Source organism: Carlito syrichta, unplaced genomic scaffold (genome assembly GCF_000164805.1).
Source record: "Carlito syrichta isolate Samal-C Ts95f unplaced genomic scaffold, Tarsius_syrichta-2.0.1 Scaffold315835, whole genome shotgun sequence".
NCBI lineage: Eukaryota > Metazoa > Chordata > Mammalia > Primates > Tarsiidae > Carlito > Carlito syrichta.
In genome coordinates this window covers 461,601-484,778 of record NW_007259931.1, presented here as the reverse complement: position 1 = coordinate 484,778, position 23,178 = coordinate 461,601, and the positions used below count along the sequence as shown (strand labels likewise).

The window sequence follows — 23,178 nt, the reverse complement described above, 5'->3', positions numbered from 1 at the left end:
AGTGGCCGGGAGCGGCCACTGCACTTCAGTCTGGGCGACAGAGTGAGACTCCAACTCAAAAAAAATAAAATAAAATAAAATTGTGTCAACCTTTTCCTGGTATGGAAAGGGAGGAGAAGAAAGCAGAGAGTATAGACAAATGCCAGAATGTATTGGAAAGAAAAAGAGGTTGAATGAGAACTTTGGAATCCATGAAGTCATGAAGGGCCCAAAGAAATGGAAAGAAGCTGGGGGAAAGAGGGGAGAACTACCAGCAGATGGGCCCTGAAAGAAAACAAGGGAGCCAGAGACAAAGACAAAGATTAGAACAGCTTGGTGGTCCCATTCAGAGATGGGATGGGGCAGGCAAACAGTCATTTAGCTTGTATTATCTTAGGTCACTTTTCTGAGGATACGTTAGAGGGACCTTCAATCCTCAATAAGACCAATTTGCCAAACTCATTAAAAAAAAAAGGTTCCTGGACTCTTGATCCCCTTCTCTCCCATCTCTCATTCCTGAGTCTTCACCATCTTAGTTCATGTCCTTGAGCATCTTTCTATCCAGCTGCCCAAAACAATACTTGGGTGCCATGCTTGATTCTTCTTTTTTCTTTACCCTGCACATCCACTCAATCCATCAGCATGCATATATATACAATTAAGTTGATACAGGGTCTTGCTGTGTTGCCCATGCTGGTCTCAAACTTCCAACTCAAGTGATCCTCCCACCTCAGCCTCCTGAGTAGCTTGAATTATAGGTGCACACCATCGTACCCAGCATATGCTTTTGACTCTATTTACAGACTTTTTTCCGTACTGGCCACTTCTTTCTATCTTCACTGCTGCCATCCCATTCTGTTATCTCACCTGGGTATTAGGAGTGATTCTCTTTCACATTTGCCTCTTTAGATTCCATTCTCCAAACAGCAGCTATAATAATCTTTTTAAAAATCCATTTAAAACTCTTCATTGAAAATAAAATTCAGAGTAATTACCAAGGCTACAAGTCCCAATATGATCTGGCTCTTGCTTTTTCCCCCCTTTTATTTTACATCAATCTCTTCATCAATTTCTGCCTGCCAGCTATACTGACTTTCTTCCTATTCTTTAAATGGGCCAGGATTCTCCTTGCCTCAGAGTCATTGTACCTAATATTTCCTCTTCATAGAATATAGTTCTTTTGGATCCTCACATAGCTGGTTCATTACCTTTCAGGTTTCAGCTCCTATGTCACCTCCCCATAAGAGGTGTTCCCTGACCAACCAGTCTAAAGTGGTTCGTTCACAGGCTGAGCGTGGTAGCATGCACCTGTAGTCTAAGCTACTCAGGAGGCAAAGGCAGGAAGATCACTTGAGCTCAGTTCAAGGTTGCAGTGAGCTATGATCCTGCCTCTGCACTCCATCCTGGGTGACAGAGCAAGATACTGTCTCTAAATATAAAAAATAGGCCGGGTGCGGTGGCCCTTGCCTATAATCCCAGCACTTTGGGAGGCCAAGGTGAGAGGATTGCCTGAGCCCATTGGTTCGATACCAGCCTGGGCAACATGGCAAGACCTTATCTGTACAATAAATCAAGAAAAAATTATCTGGGCATGGTGGCATATGCCTGTGGTTCCAACTACTTGGAAGGCCGAGGTGGAAGGATTGCCTGAGCCCAGCAGGTCGATGCGGTGGCCGTGAGCATACCACTGCACTCCAGCCTGGGCGAGAGTGAGACTCTGACTCAAAAAAATAAAAAATATAAAAAATAAATAAAATTTTAAATAAAATTTTTAAATGCATGCTTTTACTTTGGAAATTTTATGAATTTAATTTTGTGTTGTCAAACTTATGGTTAGTCCTTTAGGGGGATTATTAGATATAAGTAAACTAGAGAAGTAACTATAAATGGGAGATGATATAGATGGCAGAGCTGAAGTTTTTTTTTTTTGTTTTGTTTTGTTTTTTTGCAGAGACGCTTTGAGAAGTCAAATCCAACCATATTCTGGGGGCTAGGGCGGGAGGTATGGAGAGCTAAACATTCGTGTAGGAGTAACTTCCGTAAATTCCTTTGAGCGCTTATTACCAATGAGTCTTCACAATTGTGTTTTGTTAATTGAGAAAAACTTTTTTGGAGAACCACAGCATTCTCAGTCAAATGTTGGGATTGTGGTGGGTGGTTTAAAGTTGAAGCCCTACAATCTAATGATTATATGTTTCTTCTCCTTACCCATGGAGAACTTCAGTGGGAAGGTTTTTGAAACATTAAATTCTAATTAAGCTGTTACTAGAAAGTCTTTTCTCCTCTAACCCACTTATTATGCCACATTGAATATTTAGTTTTCCCATCAGAAAACATGTTTTTGGGCCAGTGATGTGGGTAGAGGAAGCAGGCATCTGCCTAACTGATTGATTAATTTTGGTATGCATATTGCTGTCAATTAACAGGAATTGAAAACCATTTGAAATAGTTGAGTGTCTTTAAAAAATACTTAGCAAAAGATAGTTCACCATTTCATTTTATCTAGTTAATTGTCTTTATAAAAGCTGAAAGTTCGCTCAGAAATAAAGCAATCAGAAACCAGTTTCAATTGTGAATATAGATGCAAAAACTCAAAACAAAATCTTAGCAAATAAAATTCCACAATGTATGGAAATAATAATATAGTATGACCAACTTGAGTTTATGCCAGAAGTGCAAGGCTGGTTCAGAATCAAGAAATTCAATCAATAATAATCTTTATTTCAGCAGATAAAAGGAGGAAGAATACTTGTGATTCGATCAGCAGATGTGGATTGGACATTTGGTTAAAAAATACAATAACCATTTCTAATAAGTATAAAGGGAGCTACTTGAATATATGACTGCTTTCCAAAAATCACTACCAAATATCATTCTAATCAGTAAAATACTAAATTCATTTCATTTACATTCCAAATAAGCAGGGAGGCATTCTGTAATGTCTTAGAGGCAATAAGACCAATAAAAAAGAAGATTAGCATAAGTATTGGAAAAGAAAGATAATGTCCATTTTCTGCTAGTTTTGTGATTGTATACTTACTAAAACTCAAGATATTTTAGTTTTAAAAAATTGTGATTTATAGAAGCTAGGTAAGATAGTGAAATATAGCATAAATAATTATTACCAAAGTCAGAATTTTTCTCTGTGCTTGAAATAAGCACCTAGAAATGGAAATGAGAGAAGTGTTCCACTTAAAATTCTTGCAAAAGTGATAAAAATTTCTTAGAATACATTTAGCAAGAAAAGTATGTTACTTATACAGAAAAGTTTATACAATTGTCTTAAAGGAATTATTAGTAGAACTGAACAGATAGAAATATACTATTTTCTTTGTTTGGGCAGGTAATCACAAATATATGAATCTCCAAAAATTATTATATAAATCTAGTACAGTTTTGGATTCTAGTAGGGTTGTTTGTAGGACATATAAAATGATTTTTTTTTAAATTTTAAAGATGTGAGGCACAATTCAGGATTAGATATACAAGTGGTCATTGTGTACTTCATAAAATTTGGACCTCCCTTTGGTCCCCACTTTGCCTGGTTTGAGATCAGGTACCCTAATTGATGTGTCCCCCCCCCCCCAATAAAGTGCTTTAAAAGTTCATAGAGAAAAATAAACATCCATGAATAGCCAAGAAAAGTTAAAAACAAAAAGTTTTTTAAAAAACAAACTTGCCAGATAGAACCAGAGAATCTCTGTGATCAGATCATTGTCATATTGACTGGGAGTTATTTAGTCAAAATACATGATCCAGAAATAGGTCTCACTTCATATGAACATTTAGTACATGTTTTTGTTCAAGGAGAAGAAGATGGATTCATTAATAAATACGGCTGGAAAGTAGGTATCCATGAAATATTGTTGAACTCTGGGATAAAATTCCCCTTCACACACAATTACAGTTGTTTTAGAGATTGAAATATAATAAAATAGAACAGTCTTAGAAAGTCAAGGACTATATTTCTATCTGTTCAGTTCTACAAATAAACTATATAATGAAAGAAATATGCTGTACATAAAATCATAGAATTTCTATTCAGTAAGTATATTATACACAAAACCAACAAATAATGAATTTTTAAATATTTTTCAACAATCAGCTGTTAAAGTTAACATGTAAAATACAATGAGCTCTTATAAACTGACCAAAAAAAGACTTGCATTCCATCAGAAAATTTGGCAAAGGTTATGAATAAGCAATTCATAGAAGTACAAATGCAAATGACCACGAAACATAAGAGTGATGCCCAAGCTCACTAGTAGTGGGGAAAATTCAGATCCATTGGTGTGGTTTGCTGAAGGGGCGGGCCATGGCTGCAGGAGCTCCTATCTGAGGCAAGAAAGGAGGCTCCTGCAGCCATGGGGCTCTGTTCCCTGCTTTTTGACTTTTTCTTGTTTTCCAAAGTAAGTGAGCTGATGTTTACCATTTGTATTACGTTTAGAAAATTTTGATCTTTCTTCTGTGCCATACTGTTTTTATTGTGTCGCATGTTTTGTTTCTTTGAGTTAATTCCAGCTGTATAGGATTATTTTTTACATAACTTAATTTTCTTTTATGATAGATATGGGTCAGTTTAAAGGATTATTAGTCATAGTATTTTAGTTGAACTAGCTGGTCTTATTTGATGTTTCAAATACATTTTTTTTAAAACAGAAGTGAAAGAATTTATTCTTTTAGACTCTCAGACAATCCAAATCTACAAGATACCCTCTATGGATTTTTCCTGTCAATCTATATGGCAACCTGAAATACATTTTTTATAAGATTGGTTTCAAAAGCAAATTCTCATGCTTTTAACATCTGGATTAAAAGAAATGAAATCTGAATTCAAATATTTTTGTACAGAAGAGGTTAAGTCATGAATATGCACAATTTGGTTATACAACATAATTTCCAATTGGAAGTAGAAACCTTTTTCTTTTTCCTATTCTGCTTTGAGAGAAGATACTATACATTAAAGCTCATTACAGGCTGTGCTTGGACCGTGTATGTTTGAGTACCATTTAAAAATAGCAAGCATATTTGTAAGCCAACTACAGTGTTGTTAAGTGGTAGCAGGCAGGATTCTAAAGAAGGTAGTTTTAAGAGCATTAGAAGCATAGTAACATTCTAGTATAGTATACCATAGGATAGCATAGTACACCATGTCATGTTTTCACATTGAGGTTTGTAGAATTCTACAGAGGAGTTGATGCAGTCTGACAAAGTATCTCTAGTAATTCCATTCTCTGTTTCTAAATCCTGTTTTTTTCCCCTAACAGCCTTATTGCAATATAATTCACATAATAAAATTCACTTGTTCAAAGTATCTAATTCATTGGTTTGTATTCACAAGGATTGTACAATCATTACCAATATTTAATTTTAGGACATTTTCATCAGTCCTGAATAGAAACATTTTGATGTCTAAAGTACCAATTCTTTTTTTTTTGAGTTGGAGTCTCACTCGGTCGCCCAGACTGGAGTGCAGTGGCTGCTCCCGGCTACCGCAGCCTCGACCTGCTGGGCTCTGGCGATCCTTCCTCCTTAGCCTTCTGAGTAGCCGGAACTACAGGCATGTGCTACCACGCCCGGCTGATTTTTTTATTTATTGTAGAGATGAGGTCCCGCTGCCCAGGCGGGTCTCGAACCTGCGGGCTCAAGCAATCCACTCACCTCAGCCTCCCAAAGGCGTGGGATTACAGGCTGAGCCACCAAGCCCGGCTTAAAGTACCAATTCTTAACACTGAAGCTGAAAATTACCTATTGTAGCATGTAAGTAAAAAGTAGCAGAGTAAAAGATATTTTATATTTATATAAAACCTTGCCAGGGTTTATAGGTTACTTCTCAGTTCTTGGTAAGCAAATTTTGTTTTGCGTTATTCTTTCTAGGGGTAGAGCAACTAATTATTTTGTTTTTGGAGAGGTTTTATTTTTTTGGAAAGGTACTTTTATGTTCACAGTTGTTCTGAATCCGTGGCTGTTGGTTTGCAGGGCACTAGCTGACATGAATAATGATGGAAGAATGGATCAAGTGGAGTTTTCCATAGCTATGAAACTTATCAAACTGAAGCTACAAGGATATCAACTTCCCTCTGCACTTCCCCCTGTCATGAAACAGCAACCAGTTACTATTTCTAGTGCACCAGCATTTGGTAAGTCTGAAAATGAATTAGTTTCTATATCTTATATATTTTTAAAACAAATGTTTTCCTTTTTTTTCTCTCTCTAGTTTATAGCTTTATGAAATTCTAGGAGGTAATTCTGTCTGAAAAATGATGGCCCTGTGCAGGAAGTCAGTGTTGAGGAGAATGTTCACATTGGAACCCTGGGATGGAAAGTAATCAAAATGAAAGCAAAGGTGCACAGTCATCAGTTAGAGTGAAAGGAACAAGCAGTCTGCTGCCACATCTTCTGTTTCTCTTGTTCTTCACATGGACCTTTCATGGTCACATACTTTTTTTTCTTCTGTTTCCATGATGCCATTATTTCTCCTTGTACATAAACAATTCCTTTGGATTATGGTATCTAAAAATATATTTCACAGTATTAAGTTAAACAATTAATTTAAAGTCATATTTCAATTTGTTCTTTCCTAGAACAAATTGAATAGAAACAAAACAAAAAATTGTGATTCTGATTAAAAACACAATTCCATTGAAACTTACCTTTCTGCCAGGTATTTTTTTTATAAATTCATTGGTAATTAGTTGACTGAGTGACTGTCTGAGATCGTCAGCAATTCTGATTTGTTCTCTGTCCTCATTCTAGACTAATTATTTAGGTTGATTTGACGATTACCGTAATCAAATCTAACATCTGATTGATGGGAAGGTTTGTTAACAGTTTAAAACAAAACACAAAAATTGTTTCTAGAGTTTCTCTCTTCTTCATCCTGATAATCTGAAGATTGGTAATAAAGTGAAATCGATTTGGGAGGAGGCAGTCACAGTAATTCAGGTTGTCTTTGGAATACAGTTAATGATAACTTAAAAAAAAGACTCTTGTTTTCTTTATTAGATTTCCTATTAGATACAAACAAACCATGTATTGCCTTTCTTTTGATGAGATTTAACCACAAGACTGGTTTTTGTAAGGGGAAAGGTACCAGTTTGGGGAAGATTTTTAGGCAAACAGCACAGTGGGCCAAGAGAAGAAGGCAAAACCCATGTATGAGCAAAGGATAGGGAGAATAGAAGTGAGCGGTATGGTGGGCTCATGTGACCTGGGCCCTGGTTTGTCTTGACTGTTGTGTGTTCACAGTACTTAGCCTTTAGTTAACCAACTAATTTAAGTGGAATTTGCTCTGAATCCCTGAAGGTCCCAGTAACCAATTTTTGGTCAGGACCCATGTGTTAAAACAGTTAAAGGGTGTTTGATTTTCTTTTGGCTTTCTTCCAGTACTTCCAGACACTTCATAGTGGAGAAAGGATCAAATAACCAGAGGCATCCCATTTCTTTTTTTCCCCCTCAAACCTGGGGGTCAGTAATTTTTCCTGTAACATTTAATTTGTTTGATGTTATTCCATTCTACTTAGGAATTTCAGCTATAAATATTAATGATTTAGTTTCAGGAGTTTGTGGCCTCACTGCCAAGAAGGTTTTACAGTCACTTAAGTAACCTTCCACTGGTAGAAAGGGAACCTGCTGGGATTTCTGACCCAACGCTCTGCCAGACAGCCCATACCTCTTCCCTCAGACTTCTCCCTGCCTTTCCTCACCTCCTTCTTATCACGTTGACATCCTCATTGAAGAGGATAAACCATGAGGGCATAGGAGAAGTTCCAGATTTATGGTCCTAATCAAGTTTGCCCAAGTTTACTTAAAGATCTGGTCTTTGCTAGTATTACTAGTTCCACTTCTCAGTTCACTTAGGGTAATTTTTTTTTTTTACAGCCATTTGATAATAGAATAATTTTGTTCTACTATCATTGTTTTCTAATGTTAAAAATTATCTGACCGTGCATTTCCTACCCTTACATGTAGTATGTGCTTTATTTTTAAAATTTTTAAAATTTTTATTTTTTAAGTTGTCACCCAGGCTAAAGGGCAGTGGCATGCTCACGGCCACTGAAGCCTTAACCTGCTGGACTCAGGCGATCCTTCTGCCTCAGCTTTCTGGGTAGCTGGAACCACAGGCATGTGCTTTCACTCCTGGTTAATTTTTCTTGATTTATTGTAGAGATGAGGTCTAGCCAAATTGCCCAGGCTGGTCTGGAGCCCATGACCTCAGGCAATCCTCTTACCGCAGCCTCCCAAAGCGCTGGGATTATAGGCGTGAGCCAGCATGCCCAGCCTGTATATGCTTTCACATATAGTATCTTCTTTGATCAAACAATACCTAAAAGCATATAGAAATTATTAGCCCTGTAATATAAATGAAGGAAGTGAGATCCTAAGAAGCTTAACAATAAACTTAAAGTCATATTTCTAACAGAGGAGATAGAGCTTGTCCAATTCCACAGTGTCTCTGAAGGCTCTAAGTTTCCTTATTCTCTTCTCCCCACTTTTGTTATCACCAAATCGACTGGGGGACATGGAGCATCCTTCTTCCAGGGTTCCTTGTCTGCATGTGTTTAATGCAGATTTTTTTTTTTTTGAGTTGGAGTCTCACTCCTTCGCCCAGGCTGCAGTGCGGTGGCATGCTCACAGCCACCCTAGCATCGACCTGCTGGGCTCCAGTGATCCTTCCACCTCAACCTTCTGAGTAGCCAGAAGTACAGATGCGTGTAACCATGCCCAGCTAATTTATTTATTTGTTTATTTTTTTGAGTTGGTGTCTGACTGGAGTGCAGTGGCACACTCACAGCCACCCCAGCGTCAACTTGCTAGGCTCTGGCGATCCTTCCATCTCAGCCTTCCAAGTAGCTGGAACTACAGGTGCGGGTTACCACACCCGGCTAATTTTTTATCTATTGTAGAGATGAGGTCTTGCCAAATTGCCGGTGCTGGGCTTGAACCCTTGGGCTCAGGCAATCCACTTGCCTCGGCCTCCGAAAGTACTGGAATTACAGGCTGAGCCACCAAGCCTGTCCAATTTTTCATTTTTATTGTAGAGACGAGGTCTCACCACGTTGCCCAGGCTGATCTCGAACCCGCAGGCTCAGACAGTCCTCTCTCCTCGGCCTCCCAAAGTGCTGGGATTACAGGCTTGAGTCACCGTGCCTGGCCAATGCAGATGTTAACCTGTAGAACTGAGACACAGGCTGAGGTCTGAGCGATTGTTTTGTTCAACTCCCCTATATTATAGAAGAGGGAAATGGAGTACAGTGACACTGCAACTTGCCTAAAGGCACCCAGCTATATTCTGGGAAATTCTATGAGTAGGTTTTCGTACCATCTTCCCTGTGTGTGTCTGCATACAGCATAATTTTTTTTTTTTTTTAACTCTGGACTCAGCTTATTTGGGAGTTCTTTTTTTTTGGTTTGGTTTTTGTTTTGCTTAAGTGCATGGTTTTATTTATTAAACCAGTAGTTTTTAAGCCCCTATTATGTATCCTAGTTGCTGGGAACATGGTAGCAAGACCTCATGGCATCTGTAGCAAGGGACTTTATTTTCAAGTTGGGAGAAGCAAGCAAGTAAATAAATAATTTCAGGTAGGAATACATGCAATCAGTTCATTAAAGCAGATTAATAGGATAAAGAGGGACCAGTGGGGCAGAGGTTGTCTGTGGAAGAATTTTCTGAGCAGGTGACTTTTAGGCTGACTCAGATAAGAGCCATGTGAAGACCTATGCGCGACTTCTAGGCCAAAGAAACTGCAATTGTAAAGGTTCTAAGGAAAAAACCAACTTGAGGTTTAGAAGGTATGAGGAGCAGTATAGCTGAAGTATGGGTAGACCATAGATCAGGGAGGAAAGGCAGGAGCCAGAGAGTTTAGGACCTAATAAAACCATACTGAGGAATTTTTTATTTTTTGCCCCCCTAAGTACAATTGAAAACTCAGAGACCTTTTAAGCAGAAGACTGACATGGTTGTTAGATACTTAGAAAAAATAATTTGTGTTATCTTAAGATTGGACTGTTGGAGACAAGAATGGAATCCTGGAGATCAGTTAGGGGGCTTTTGCCAGGGGCAAGAGGTAATGGTGGTTTCTATCTGGTGGTGATAATCAGCGTGGAGAAGTTAGATTCATTATAGCCTGTATTTTGGAGGAAAAGTAGGTAGGACTTGTCAGTAGATTGGAAATGAGAAGTGAGGAAAGAGGATTAAGGTTTTCATCATGGATGATATATTTAGATGGGGATAACAAGAAAAGGAATGGTTTTGGAGGGGGAAAATCAAAAGTTCTGACTATGTTTGAGCAGCCTAGTAGATTTCCAAGTTGAGAGATTAGAGACAGGGATGACTGCTTGTGTCTGGACCTCAGAGAAGGGATTGATCAACTCTGGAAGAGTTTGAATATGAGTGGAATGAAAACTCTGGAAATGGATATCTTAGGGAGAAAGTTTAGCTAAAAAAAAAGCTTGACAACAGGATACTGTGCAAGCCAGTTAACCTTTAAGGCACTTACCCTATCTGTACTGCAGACCTCCAATCTCAAAAGGAGATTTACCTCAAGAAGACGCTGAGAAAATAAATAGACTTTAAAATACCTCAAGTTAATTGGCAAAAAGACTAGATAAAACCAACCAACAATCTTTAAAGATACTATTTAATCACATGACTGGTAAAAGCATTTATTTATTTATTTGTGGATCAGGGTCTCACTCTGTCACTAAAGTGCGGTGTTTCTGTGTTGGAAATATTTTGATATAAGTGAATATTTGACAAATTTGGAAGTTTAAAACATACTTTCAGACCCTCACTATGTGAGGCTGAGGCCTGAGAACCACTTGAGCTCTGGATTTCAAGACCAGCCTGGGTAATATAGTGAGACCTTATCTCTACAAAAAATTTTTAAAATAGCTGAATATGGTGGTGTGTGCTTGTAGTCCTAGCTACATGGATAGCTGAGGCAGGAGGAACACTTGAATCCAGGAATTCAAAGCCACAATGAGCCATGATCATGCCACTGCGCTTTAGTGACAGAGTGAGACCCTGATTCAAAAAAAAAAAATGCTTTTACCAGTCATGTGATTAAATAGTATCTTTAAAGATTGTTCGTTGGTTTTATCTAGTCTTTTTTTTAATAAATATATTTTTTATTTTAAAATTGTGGGGTACAGTTAAGGGTTAGATATACAAATATGTATCGTTCAGGCACCCTTGTTGATAAGGGGTGTCTCCCAGTCCCCAGACAGATATTGACTACCGTTAATCCCACCTTCCTTCCTCTCCCTACACCCTCATAGTTTCCCACCTCTGTCAATCCTTTTCTTATAGTATTATGACAGATGTTCAAGGTCCACTATATGAGTGAGAACATGTGATACTCAGATCTTTGTGGGGAGAGGAGAACCTATTCAGTAAATGGTGCTGGGAAAACTGGCTGACCACATGCAGAAGATTCAAACAAGATCGCTATCTATCCCCATACACAAAATTAACTCCAAATGGATCAGAGACCTAAATGTAAAACCTCAAGCCATAAGAACCTTAGAAAATGCAGGACACACACCCTTATCGAAATTGGAACTGGCGTCCAATTCCTGAACAAAACCTGAAACGCACGGGCCATAAGAGATGAGATAGACAAGTGGGACCTCATTAAACTGACAAGCTTCTGTAAAGCCAAAGAAACCATCAAGAGAGCAGGGAGACAGCCCACAGACTGGAAAAAGTATTTGCCAATTCCATGTCTGACAAAGGCCTAACATCTTGGATCTACAAGGAACTCAAATGTGCTGAAAAGAAAAAAACAAACAACCCCATTATAAAGTGGGCAACAGATATGAACAGACACTTCGACGTCCTAGCGACCAACAGACACATGAAGAAATGTTCAACCTCACTAATCATCAAGGAGATGCAAATTAAAACCACACTGAGATACCACCTAACTCCACTCAGAATGGCAATTCTCAATAACTCAAAAGAATAACAGATACTGGAGAGGATGTGGTGAAAAGGGAACGCTACTACACTGTTGGTGAGAGAGTAAACTAGTGCAACCTCTGTGTAAAGCAGTGTGGCGATTCCTAAAAGCTCTAACTTGTCTAGTCTTTTTGCCAATTAACTTGAGGTATTTTAAAGTCTATTTATTTTCTTACTCTCTTCTTGAGGTAAATCTCCTTTTGAGATTGGGGGTCTGCAGTACAGATAGGGTAAGTGCTTTAAAGGTTAACTGGCTTGCACAATATCCTGTTGTCAAGCCTTTTTTTAATTTGTTTTTGTTTGGTTTTGGTTGTTGCTTGAGTAGATTGCCATTCTTAGAAGCAAAAACCATGATTTGAAATATAATACAATCATCAGATAATCTCTACTTAGAAGATTTTGGGATTCTAAAACTGACAACAAAGTCATCTGATATATAGATAGTATTGATATTTACAGTTAATCTGATCCAAATAAGATGTGTGGTAATGTGCTTGATAGTATGTATATGAACTATAAAGCAGTCATTTAGATGACTAATTAATAAACTTTTACCCAGTAAACCCCAGGTTAGAATTTTTTTTTCTTTGTTGGATTTTCAGTATCTAGAAACATTTATTATTTTTCAAAATGAAAATAGTCTGTTTTTTTTTTAATTGTATAATTTTTTTTTTTTTTGAGTTGGAGTCTCACTCTGTCACCCAGACTGGAGTGCAGTGGCCGCTGCTGGCCACTGCAACCTCGACCTGCTGGGCTTCGGCGATCCTTCCGCCTCAGTCTTCCAAGGAGCTGGAACTACAGGCGCGTGCTACCATGCCCAGCTAATTTTTGATTTATTGTAGAGATGAGCTCTTGCCAAGTTCCCCAGGTGGGTCTCTAACCCACGGTTTCAGGCAGTTCACTCACCCCGGCCTCCCAAAACACTGGGATTACAGGCTAAGCCACCGAACCCAGCCTTAATTGTATAAGTAATTGATGCCAGTTGTAAATCAACAATGCAAAAGACTTGAAGAGAAAATGAAAATTATTATCTAAGGACAACCAACTGTGATTAAAAACATTACTTTAAAAAAATCTTATAAAAGTAATACATGCTCTTAGTAAAAAGAAATACAAATAGAAGGGTGTAAATCTGTAACAGTGCAGGAGGAAGAGGGAAGAGATAGGGTATCTGGTGCACTCAAGAACAGGAGAACCCAAATAATAACTAACAGATATTCCCAAGAAAGTTCAGCCAACCAGCCTGAGAGCAACAATTGAACTGGGAGGGGCTGTCCACTCTGCAGAACTGGGTGAGTACAAAGGACCTAGGATTAGACCTGAAAGATCTGGAGCAGACCACCCCCTGTGAACTCAAAACTGGCCCAACAAACCTTCCTTTTGGGACAGGGCTCCATCTTGAGGAGGAATGACTTGGAGTGGAATCAAAATTGAGCAGTACAGGGACACACAGACAAAGGAAAGAGAAGGTCCAGGCAGAAGAGGGGGAAGAAGACAGAGACTGGAAATACCAGGAAGCAGAGCACACATAAAAATAAGCAGCGGAAAGTATCAAGCAAGGTCAAATAACACAAAGTTATTATTAGAAAAAAGAAAATGAGGAGCCAAATAACATCCCTATGGACATTGAAAACACTTCAGTAACCCACTACTTTAAAACAAGCTAAAAGAGACTAAAAAAATAATACGAGACTTGAAAGATGAACATGAATCCGTGTTTTTAAATCTCAGAAATAATGTGACAGAACTCAGAAAAGAATGAGAAATCTTTTAAAGATTCAATTTTAGAAATGAACACTAAACTAGGAGCAACATAAGAGATATTATCTGAAGATAAATAGCAATAAAAATAGGAAATTTTTTAAATTAAAAGGAAATATTAAGGGAGATATAAAAAGGATTTAAGAAACAGTAACAAATATTTAAGACAAAGATTGAATAAATATATGGTCAGTAGGAATCCCTAAGGAAGAAAGCAGGGGACTAGAACAAATGGTAAAAATGAAATTCAAGACAACTTTCTTGAAATAAAAAATGTAAAACTATATTTAAAACAGAGTATCATGTCCCTGAGAATATCCATCTAGAAAGACCAACACTAGGATATATTCTAGTTCAAGAAAAATGTATTTGGGCATGTAGAAAAAGAAAGCGCATGACTTATGAGGGGAAAAATTAGATTATCTCCAGACTTTTCAACAGAAGTGCTTTATGCCAGAAGAAAATGGAGTAACATATTTAGAATTCTTAGAGAAAGAATGAGCCAAAGATTTTGTGTCCAGAAAAAACTGACTTTCAAGTAGAAAGAACATAAACAAACTGTTATCAATTTGCAAGGACTCAGGGAATATTAATATGAACCTTTATTAAATAATCTATTAGAAAATGAGCTTCTGACAACCAAAGTAGGTAGGGATACAGCAGCATAAGAATGGTGGTGAGCATTAAATACATAATTATCTGGAGAACTAAGACTAAATGAAGGCTAAGAAAGCATATAGAATATAATTCCTGTGTGCTCTGACAACGTACAATAAAAGTATGTAATATAAGGGAGGCAGGAATGCTTGCAAAGCAAAGTGATTTAGTGCTTTCAGAAATGTATTAGTATTGTTATTCTGAAATGGTTGTGTCTGTGTTATGTGATGAAAACAAATGAGTAATTATGAAATAGTTAATTCTGTCAATCCCTATATCTTTGAAAATCTATTCTTGATATGGAAGAAAGAAGATACAAATGTAATAGAGAGTGTCAAATATTAAGTATAAGCTCTATAGTTTTGGCTTTGAATTTCTAAATTGAAAGTATTAATATGAACTCAGGAGGATTCTGTCCTCTTCCAGTCTATTCATTTGTCCATCTATTTGTCTCCTGGCTCTGTGCACTGAAGAGACAAGAAACTATGATCTACCCCAGCAACAGTGAGCATCCCTAGAGCCCATACTGTGAACTTGAAATACCATTTAGTACTAAAAGAAACGAGACTTTATTGGAGAAATGGCTGAATCCAGGTTTAGAGTGTGAAATATATGTGGTGAGCTTGGAAAGACTCATCTTGCAATATGGTTCAGCAAGGAAGCTATCAAAGAATAGTAGGGTGATATCAGAAGTTCTTAGAAGCCAAACCAGAAGAGGCTTACATTGGTGAAAGAGAGGACAATTTGAGCTTCAAGAATGATAAAAAGTACCATGGATTAAAACTTAATATTTTTAAACTTATGACTCAATAATGATAGGTATGAAAAGAGAATAATTCACCTCAAGAGGATCATAGAAAACCAATTCATTATCTTGAAAACATAGAAGGAAACAAATTAAACATTTGTCATGCCTTTCCTTTATGAGCTGTATAACTGAATAGCCAACTAATAGATCCTCATTAGAAGCATCTCTTTATAAAAGTATTCAAGTTAATAAGTAACAAAGAGATGGTAGGATTAGGACATCTATTTTTCATCTCCCCATAGATGAATATAGGCATTAATCATCAGTGACTACCAAGATCACAAAATGAAAAATAACTACATGTCATGTGTTTCTTATAGCCTTACCAGACAAATTCAACCTGAGTCTGATCCAGCGTTTGGATTTAGCTGTCTATTTGCAGGAAATACAGAGGACAGAGTATAATGTTGAACTGTACCAAGAGGATGCAATCAGCAAAATCCATACTGGGAAACTCTACGGGTCACATACATGGCTTGGGTCTTTCAGCAGGGACATTATAAGACCTAGAAAGACATGGAGAGGGGCCTATAGATTAAAAGCAACCTAAAAACCATTTCAGCGATGGGATTTTTGACCATGTCTGAATGAGAACAGCACGTTCTTCCCCCAGGGGCAGATATAAGACTGGACAAAATAGACGAGATAATCATTTCAGTGCTTTGGAAATCAACCAAAGGTTGATTCCTTCTAAAAAATGGAATTTATTTATAAAAAATTATATATTTATTCTTACATGTTTAAACTTTAGTTACCTTCAAAGTACTCTTCGTTTGCTACAATATACCTATTGAGATACTTTTTCCACTGCCCAAAACAGTTTTTGAACTCATCAATGTTGATGCCTTTTAGTGCTTCTGCCATTTTTGTTGTTGTTTCACCTCTTCCACACTGGCAAAATATTTCCCTTTGAAGACTTTTTAAATCTGGGGAGAAAAAAAAACAACGTTGCTTAGTGCAAGATCAGGTGAATAGGGAGGGTTGTGGAAGAAACATCCTGAGTTGTGGCATGTGACTGGTTCTTCCACCACGACAATGTTCCTGCCCACACTGCACTGACCAGTTTTTGACCAAAAACAGCATGATCCCTCTGCCCCACCCTCCTTATTCACCTGATCTCGCCCCAAACGACTGTTTTTTGTTTCCCTGGATGAAAAAAGGCCTCAAAGGGAAACGTTTTTGCCAGTGTGAAAGAGGTGAAAAACAAATGACAGACAAAGGCACCAAAATTAATGAGTTCAAAAACCGTTTTGAGCAGTGGAAATGGCATCTTGATAAGTGTGTCGCATCAAACAGCAAATACTTTGATGGTGACTAAAGTTTAAACATGTAGAAATAAACGCATAATTTTTTATAAATAAATTCCAGCTTTTTTGGGTGCTCCCTTGTATAATATCTGAGCATCATTTGTGCTTGAAAAGCCTTGCTGAGCTCCAGGCATGAAGAGTGGGAACAGTAGAAGTCTGTGGCGTTCTTTCCTGGGCTGCTCCTATTCCTCAACCTTTCAGCTTGGTTGACATGAAGGGGCAGCTTGTGAATACTAGCAACCTTGTTATTGTCACTGAAGGAGACTACTTGCTTTAGGAGTGGCAGGGATGCCTATGCCTAGCAGCTTTGTCAGTGGAAGTGACCATCCTCCCAGCAGATGAGCAGGTAGGACCAATAGCTCTGTAAGCCTGAAGTTGTAGTCATGACCAGGGCAAGTATATTTTTGGCTGAGGCTGTACCCATGCACAGCTGAGACCAGGATGGGCCCAAGCCAGCTACAAACTCCTGACCAACTTTCAAGCTACATGCATTTATAGAGGATATGCAAAAGGACCCTGCAAAATGTAAAGGCTGGGGCAGACCTTAAAATGGCCTGAACTTTAAATGCATTTTTGTGCTGACATATTGATTGGCAAAGAAAGGAAGCCTTACTGACTTGAGGTGTTTGAATACAATTTATTTCCAGTCATTGGCTGACCACTGTGCTATTGCAGATACAAGGACAAACCCCTAAGATGTCAGTCTTAAAAATAAAAGGAGGCTGAGTGTGGATTATCCCCAGCACTTTGGGAGGCCAAGGTGAGAGAATCACTTGAGGTCAGAAGTTCAAGACGAGCCTGGGAAACATAGTGAGACCCTATCTCTACCAAAATTTTTTTAAAAAGAAAAATTAGCTAGGTGTGGTGGTGTGTACCTGTAGTTCCAGCTACTCAGGAGGCTGAGACAGGAGGACCACTTGAGCCTAGGTGTTTGAGACTGTAGTGGGCTTTGATTGCACTACTGCACTCCAGCCTGGTTGACAGAAAGAAACTGTCTCTTAAATAAATACATACATACAAGAATTTTAAGAAACCCAACTGAGCAGAGCCACCAGGGTCCATACAACATGCGGAAGATAGATTTTTCAAATTTAGCTTATACAAGTTACTAAATAAAAATAGAAGCAACAGCCTGTGGGGTAAAATGAGAGCCAGAGTAGCTACAATACATTATCTAAAATGTCCATTTTCTACTATAAATTATAAGACAAAAAAACCCCCAAAAAACCCCAGGACATTATATGCTTCACACACAAGAAGCAGTCAGTAGAAACTATCTCTGATCCAACTACTGGGTTTATTTAGCAGACAGAGGCTTCAAAGCAGCAATTTAAGGAACTAAATAACTCAAACAAAGTATGACAATGAATCAACAAGTAGAGATTCTCAAGAAAAAACAAAATGGAAATTCTAGAGCTGAAAAGCACAGTAATTAAGATGAAAAATTTGCCAGTGGTTCTTCACAGCAGATTCAAGATAACAGAAGACAGAATCAGTGAATTTGAAGATGAACCAATAGAAATTATTCAACCCACAGAGCATAAAAATATTGAAGAAAATTAACAAGCTTCAGAGACTGTAGGAAAAGATGAAATATATCAATATACATATCACGGAAGTCTTAGAAGGAGGATAATGAGAGAAAGATACAGAAAAAATAAGTGAAGAAATAAAAGCCAAACATTTCCCAAATTTGGTGAAAAGCAGTAATCTTCACATTCAAAAGGCTGACAAATGTCAAGTAGGGTAAATACAAAGAGCACATCCAGACACATCATAGTTAAACTGTAAAAGACAAGCACAAAGATAAAATCAAATGAAGACTGAGGGAATTTATGGTTAACAGACCTACCTTAAGCAAAATATGATAGGAAGACTTACAGGATGAAAGGAAATGACACGAGATGATAACTTAGATATATTGAAAGAAATTAAGAGCATCAAAAATGGTAAATATGTAAGTTAATTTAAAAGACCTTATAAATCTATTTTTTCTTCTTTTCTCTCTTTAAAAGATAAGAGTGTATAAAGTAATAATTCTAACCCTGTATTAGTAGATTTATAACATACAGAGGGTGCCAAAAATGTGTACACATTTTAAGAAAGGAGAAACTTTATTAATGTTATAACTCAATATAATATCAATGACAAAAGATGACTACAAGTTACGTTTGACTTCTGCAATTACAAGAGGTGTACAAAGTGGTTATCACCAGTGTCTAGACACTTCTGATTATGACGAACTAAGAGTAATATATAGACAACATTGCTTAAAATGTGTATACATTTTTTTGGCACCCCAATATATATATACAATGTATGTAATAACAGTAGCACAGAGGAATAGAAAGGGAATTGTGCTCTAATTGTGTACAGTTTTTATATTCTGCCAATATTAGGAGTAGTATTAGAAGTATTAAAAGAGTAAAACAAAAACAATAGATTGATTTAAACCCTAAAATATATTTACTTAACCCAAAAGAAGATTTTAAAGTCTGAAAAGAGAAATAAAAAAGAAAGGAAACATTTATTTTTGTTGTATTATTTCTTTTTTATTTATTGGTTAGGATACTTTTTTTGATACTTCCCCCCACATCAAATATCTGCTTACTTTGAGGTAGAGTATGTATGGGAAAGGCAGATTGAATGTTTGATTTCCCCCCCTACTTTATTTACTAGTTTTCGTAAGTAGTTGATTACGTAGGATCCTCCTGTGGTGACCAGTTAGGACTTTATTTGTTCTTAAATATTATTTTGAACTTACAGATTTAACTACATTTGATGCCTTTAAGTCCACTGCAGTTATTTATCTTACTGATTCTCATCTTGACTGAACTGTCTTCACGTTGGATCTTGAGTTCTTTTGATGTAATCCTTGATATTTTTTATACTCTTCAAAATGATTGATCTAAAATGATATTTTAAATGAAAATATACTACAGCTGAAATGTGTTTTTGTTTTTTTCTTCAAGCGGTATTGTGTTAATTATTGTTGAATGTTGAAATGTGATTGGATGTGAAATTTGTTGGGATTCTTTTCTTCATAGGTATGGGAGGTATTGCCAGCATGTCCCCACTCACAGCTGTTGCTCCAGTGCCAATGGGATCCATTCCAGTTGTTGGAATGTCACCACCCCTAGTATCTTCTGTTCCTACAGCAGCAGTGCCTCCCCTGGCTAACGGGGCTCCCCCTGTTATACAACCTCTGCCTGCGTTTGCTCATCCTGGTAAGTGACCTTGTGAAACCAGAGGCTCAATTTTTACAACTTGTATTTTGCTATTCATTATTGTTAAATCTTTGTCTTTCTGATTATGTTTAAATGACATTTATTCCAGAGGAAAAAATCTTTTTTTTTTTTCACCTAATTTCTCTCTCTCTCTTTTTTTTCTTTGGAAAGCAGGATTTATTGAGAGGATAGAAAAGCTCCCACAGTGGGAGGGGATCTGAAGGGGTTGCCCCTTCATTTTTTTCTTAACATATTAAGTGGGATATGCTGGGGTAGAGAAAGGGAAAGGGAATGAACTTAAAGATCTCTGGGTACCACTGTGGACAAAGGTGAATCAACAGTGAAAACCAAGAGTGTAATTTCCTTTCAAGGACTGGGAAGAGCAATTGAAATTGAACAATATTTGAACATTTTGTGTTTTCATGTATCAGTAACTTTTCTTTAACTGCTATGAATTGCTAGTAAGCAGACCAGTCCCCTGGGAATAGAATTATGGGAGGGAGAACATTTTATACTATTTCATAGTATTACATGCTTGCTTAATTGAAGGAAAGGATTTAAAATTGCCTGGTTTTATTAATTTCATTTTGATACTTTATTCAAAGTCTTTTTTCTTTTATTATTTTATTTTTTTGACGCAAGGTCTTATGCTATAGTCCAGACTGGAGTACAGCCTCACCTCAACCTCCTGGACTCAGGCAATCCTTCCACCTCATCCTCCCAAGTAGCTGATACTATAGGCGCATGTCACCACGGCCAGCTAATGTTTTGATTTTTTTTGTTGTTTTTTGAGTTGGAGTCTCATTCTGTCACCCAGACTAAAGTGCAGTGGCCGCTCCCGGCCACAGCAGCCTCGACCTGCTGGGCTCCGGCGATCCTTCTGCCTCATCCTTCCAAGTAGCCGGAATTACAGGCATGCGCTACCACGCCTGGCTGATTTTTGGTTTATTGTAGAGATGAGGTCTCGCTGCCCAGGCAGATCTCGAACCCGCAGGCTCAGGCAGTCCACTCACCTCAGCCTCCCAAAGGCGCAGGATTACAGACTGAGCCACTGAGCCCGGCTAATGTTTTGATTTTTTTGTATGTTGCCTAGGCTGCTCTGAAACTCCTGATTCCTTGGCCTCCCAAAGTGCTAGGATTACAGGTGTGAGCCACTGCACCTGCCCATTTTTTCCTTTAATTAAAAGAAAGATGCCTGGTATGGTGGCTCAGGCCTGTAATCCCAACACTTTGGGAGACTGAGGCAAGAGGATTGCCTGAGCCCAGGGGTTCAAGACCAGCCTGGGCAACTTGGCAAGACCTTGTCTCTACAATAAATTTTTAAAAAATTAGTTGGTTGTGGTGGCACACGCCTGTGGTTCCAGCTACTTGGAAGACTGAGATGAAAGGATCGCCTGAGTTCAGCAGGTCATGGGTGTGGTAGCTGTACCTGGGTGACAAAGTGAGACTCTGACTCAAAGAGAGAGAGAGAGAAAGCATGTAGATAGCTTTGGTCTAGCAATTTTAATGAATTCATCTCAATATGGAAAGTATTTTTTTAAAGTACTTTGAATATGTCTGAATAAATTCAGTACGATGACAACAAGTTTTAGCATTATATTTGGAACATTTCTGTACCTGTGACCTCCTGAATTTATTATACAGTATATGTCAGATATATCTCTAAGTTATAGCCAGAGAATCTAAATATACATCCTTTCCTTTAGATTTTGTTGTCACATGTGGTCACATTTCTTGTCACATTTTATATATGACCATACTGCAGAAGTGATGGCAGCTGGGAAAGTGTGCACAGTTGTTTTTCCAGGCATATCAGCAAATCCATGCACTCTGAGTCTTGTTTTCTTTTGTGGCTAGTGGCAAATGTTTCAAGACCGCAGGCAAGCATGAGGGAATGTAGCCAAGGCTTGGAGTGTTTTTTTCTGACATACAACTAACCAGCCCAAATGAGACTCAGACACAAAAGCTGACCCTCCCTAGTGTCACATGTTATCTGACCAAGACTGCAGTCTGTGATTTCTTGGCTCTTGCATCTGAAACTAATACTTCAGCTCCTTCAGTGAAGCTAAGAAAATTCCATTTTATATCTTTAACCTGTTACCATTTTATATCTTTAACTATCGGTACAGGTCCTATAACGTGTGGTACTAAATATTCAATGAAAAGTAAAATTTTATGGATTTCAGCATTACTACTTAGGCAATTTTCAGTAAATGTAAATCTAGAAATGTTCTTAGCAGGCAGACAGAGTTAGGAAGGAATACCCCCTTTTGAGTCAAGGCTGATAAGAAAGAAATTATTTCTGTCTCATTTGATGATCATGCATTATAATTTTTACAAATAGAGGAATGTTTCTTATCTTCATAGAATTGAAATTTCCGACATTTATTTACTTTTCAGCAGCCACATTGCCAAAGAGTTCTTCCTTTAGTAGATCTGGCCCAGGGTCACAACTAAACACTAAATTACAGAAGGCACAGTCATTTGATGTGGCCAGGTAAGTTTCCTTGTTTTCAGATAGGAGATTTGGTTAAAGCCATTATCTGATTAACTCATAAGTTCTAACATGAATTATCTAGATCCTTTGTTATTTTTTTGGTAGATTTTTATAGAGTGCTAACAATAATTTTCTAATTCTGGATAATGTCACTAGGCCTTATCATCAATTTGTTGTAAAGATGACAGAAATCAAAGGCACGACATTTCCTTAAAGGCTTTATATATTGATTTTTTGAGAGGATAACAAATAGGTAGTAATAAAATGTTTAAAAATAGGCTGGGCTCGGTGGCTTAGCCTGTAATCCCAGTGTTTTAGGAGACCGAGATGAGTGGATTGCCTGAGTCCATGGGTTTGAGACCAGCCTGGGCAACTTGGCGAGACCTCGTCTCTACAGTAAATAAAAAATTAGCTGGGCATGGTAGCACGCGCCTGTAGTTCTAGCTGCTTGGAAAGCTGATGTGGAAGGATCACTGGAGACCAGCAGATTGATGCTGGAGTAGCTGTGATCTTATCACTGCACTCCTGCCTGGGTGACAGAGTGAGACTCCAATTCAAAAAAAAAAAGTTTAAAAATAGTAAACTAGAATTCTGTGTAGGAGGGGAAAAAGCAAATGAACTATTTAGTGTTAATTATTTTAAAGTTTATATATAAAATTTTTTATATGAGGAGTAGACCCACAATTGGCCTTAGTTTTAGTTCTTTCTTAGGTAATCTCTTGAAGTATATGTGGATTATTAGAAAAAACCTACTGAAGATCATTTTGTAAAATAAATTATTCAGATTACTGGACAGTTCACGTTAATTAAATATGTGGCTTGATTTTGGGAAAGCTTACATGACCTTATTGTTTATATTTTGGCCAACCTTTGTTTCATGTTATCTTCCATATTTTTATTTTATTTTATTTTTTTTGAGTTGGAGTCTCACTCTGTCACCCAGACTGGAGTGCAGTGGCCGCTTCCGGCCACCGCAACCT

General features: G+C 37.7%; 1 protein-coding gene across 1 annotated transcript in view; it reads left to right on the top strand.

The window, feature by feature from the left end:
* Positions 1 to 23,178, top strand: part of ITSN1 (intersectin 1) — a 200,480-nt gene that overhangs the window by 40,171 nt on the left and 137,131 nt on the right. The window contains exons 5-7 of the mRNA XM_008073409.2: positions 5,959 to 6,119; positions 19,522 to 19,701; positions 22,102 to 22,198. Of these exons, the coding sequence (XP_008071600.1) occupies positions 5,959 to 6,119; positions 19,522 to 19,701; positions 22,102 to 22,198 (438 nt within the window). The remainder of the gene's footprint in view (positions 1 to 5,958; positions 6,120 to 19,521; positions 19,702 to 22,101; positions 22,199 to 23,178) is intronic.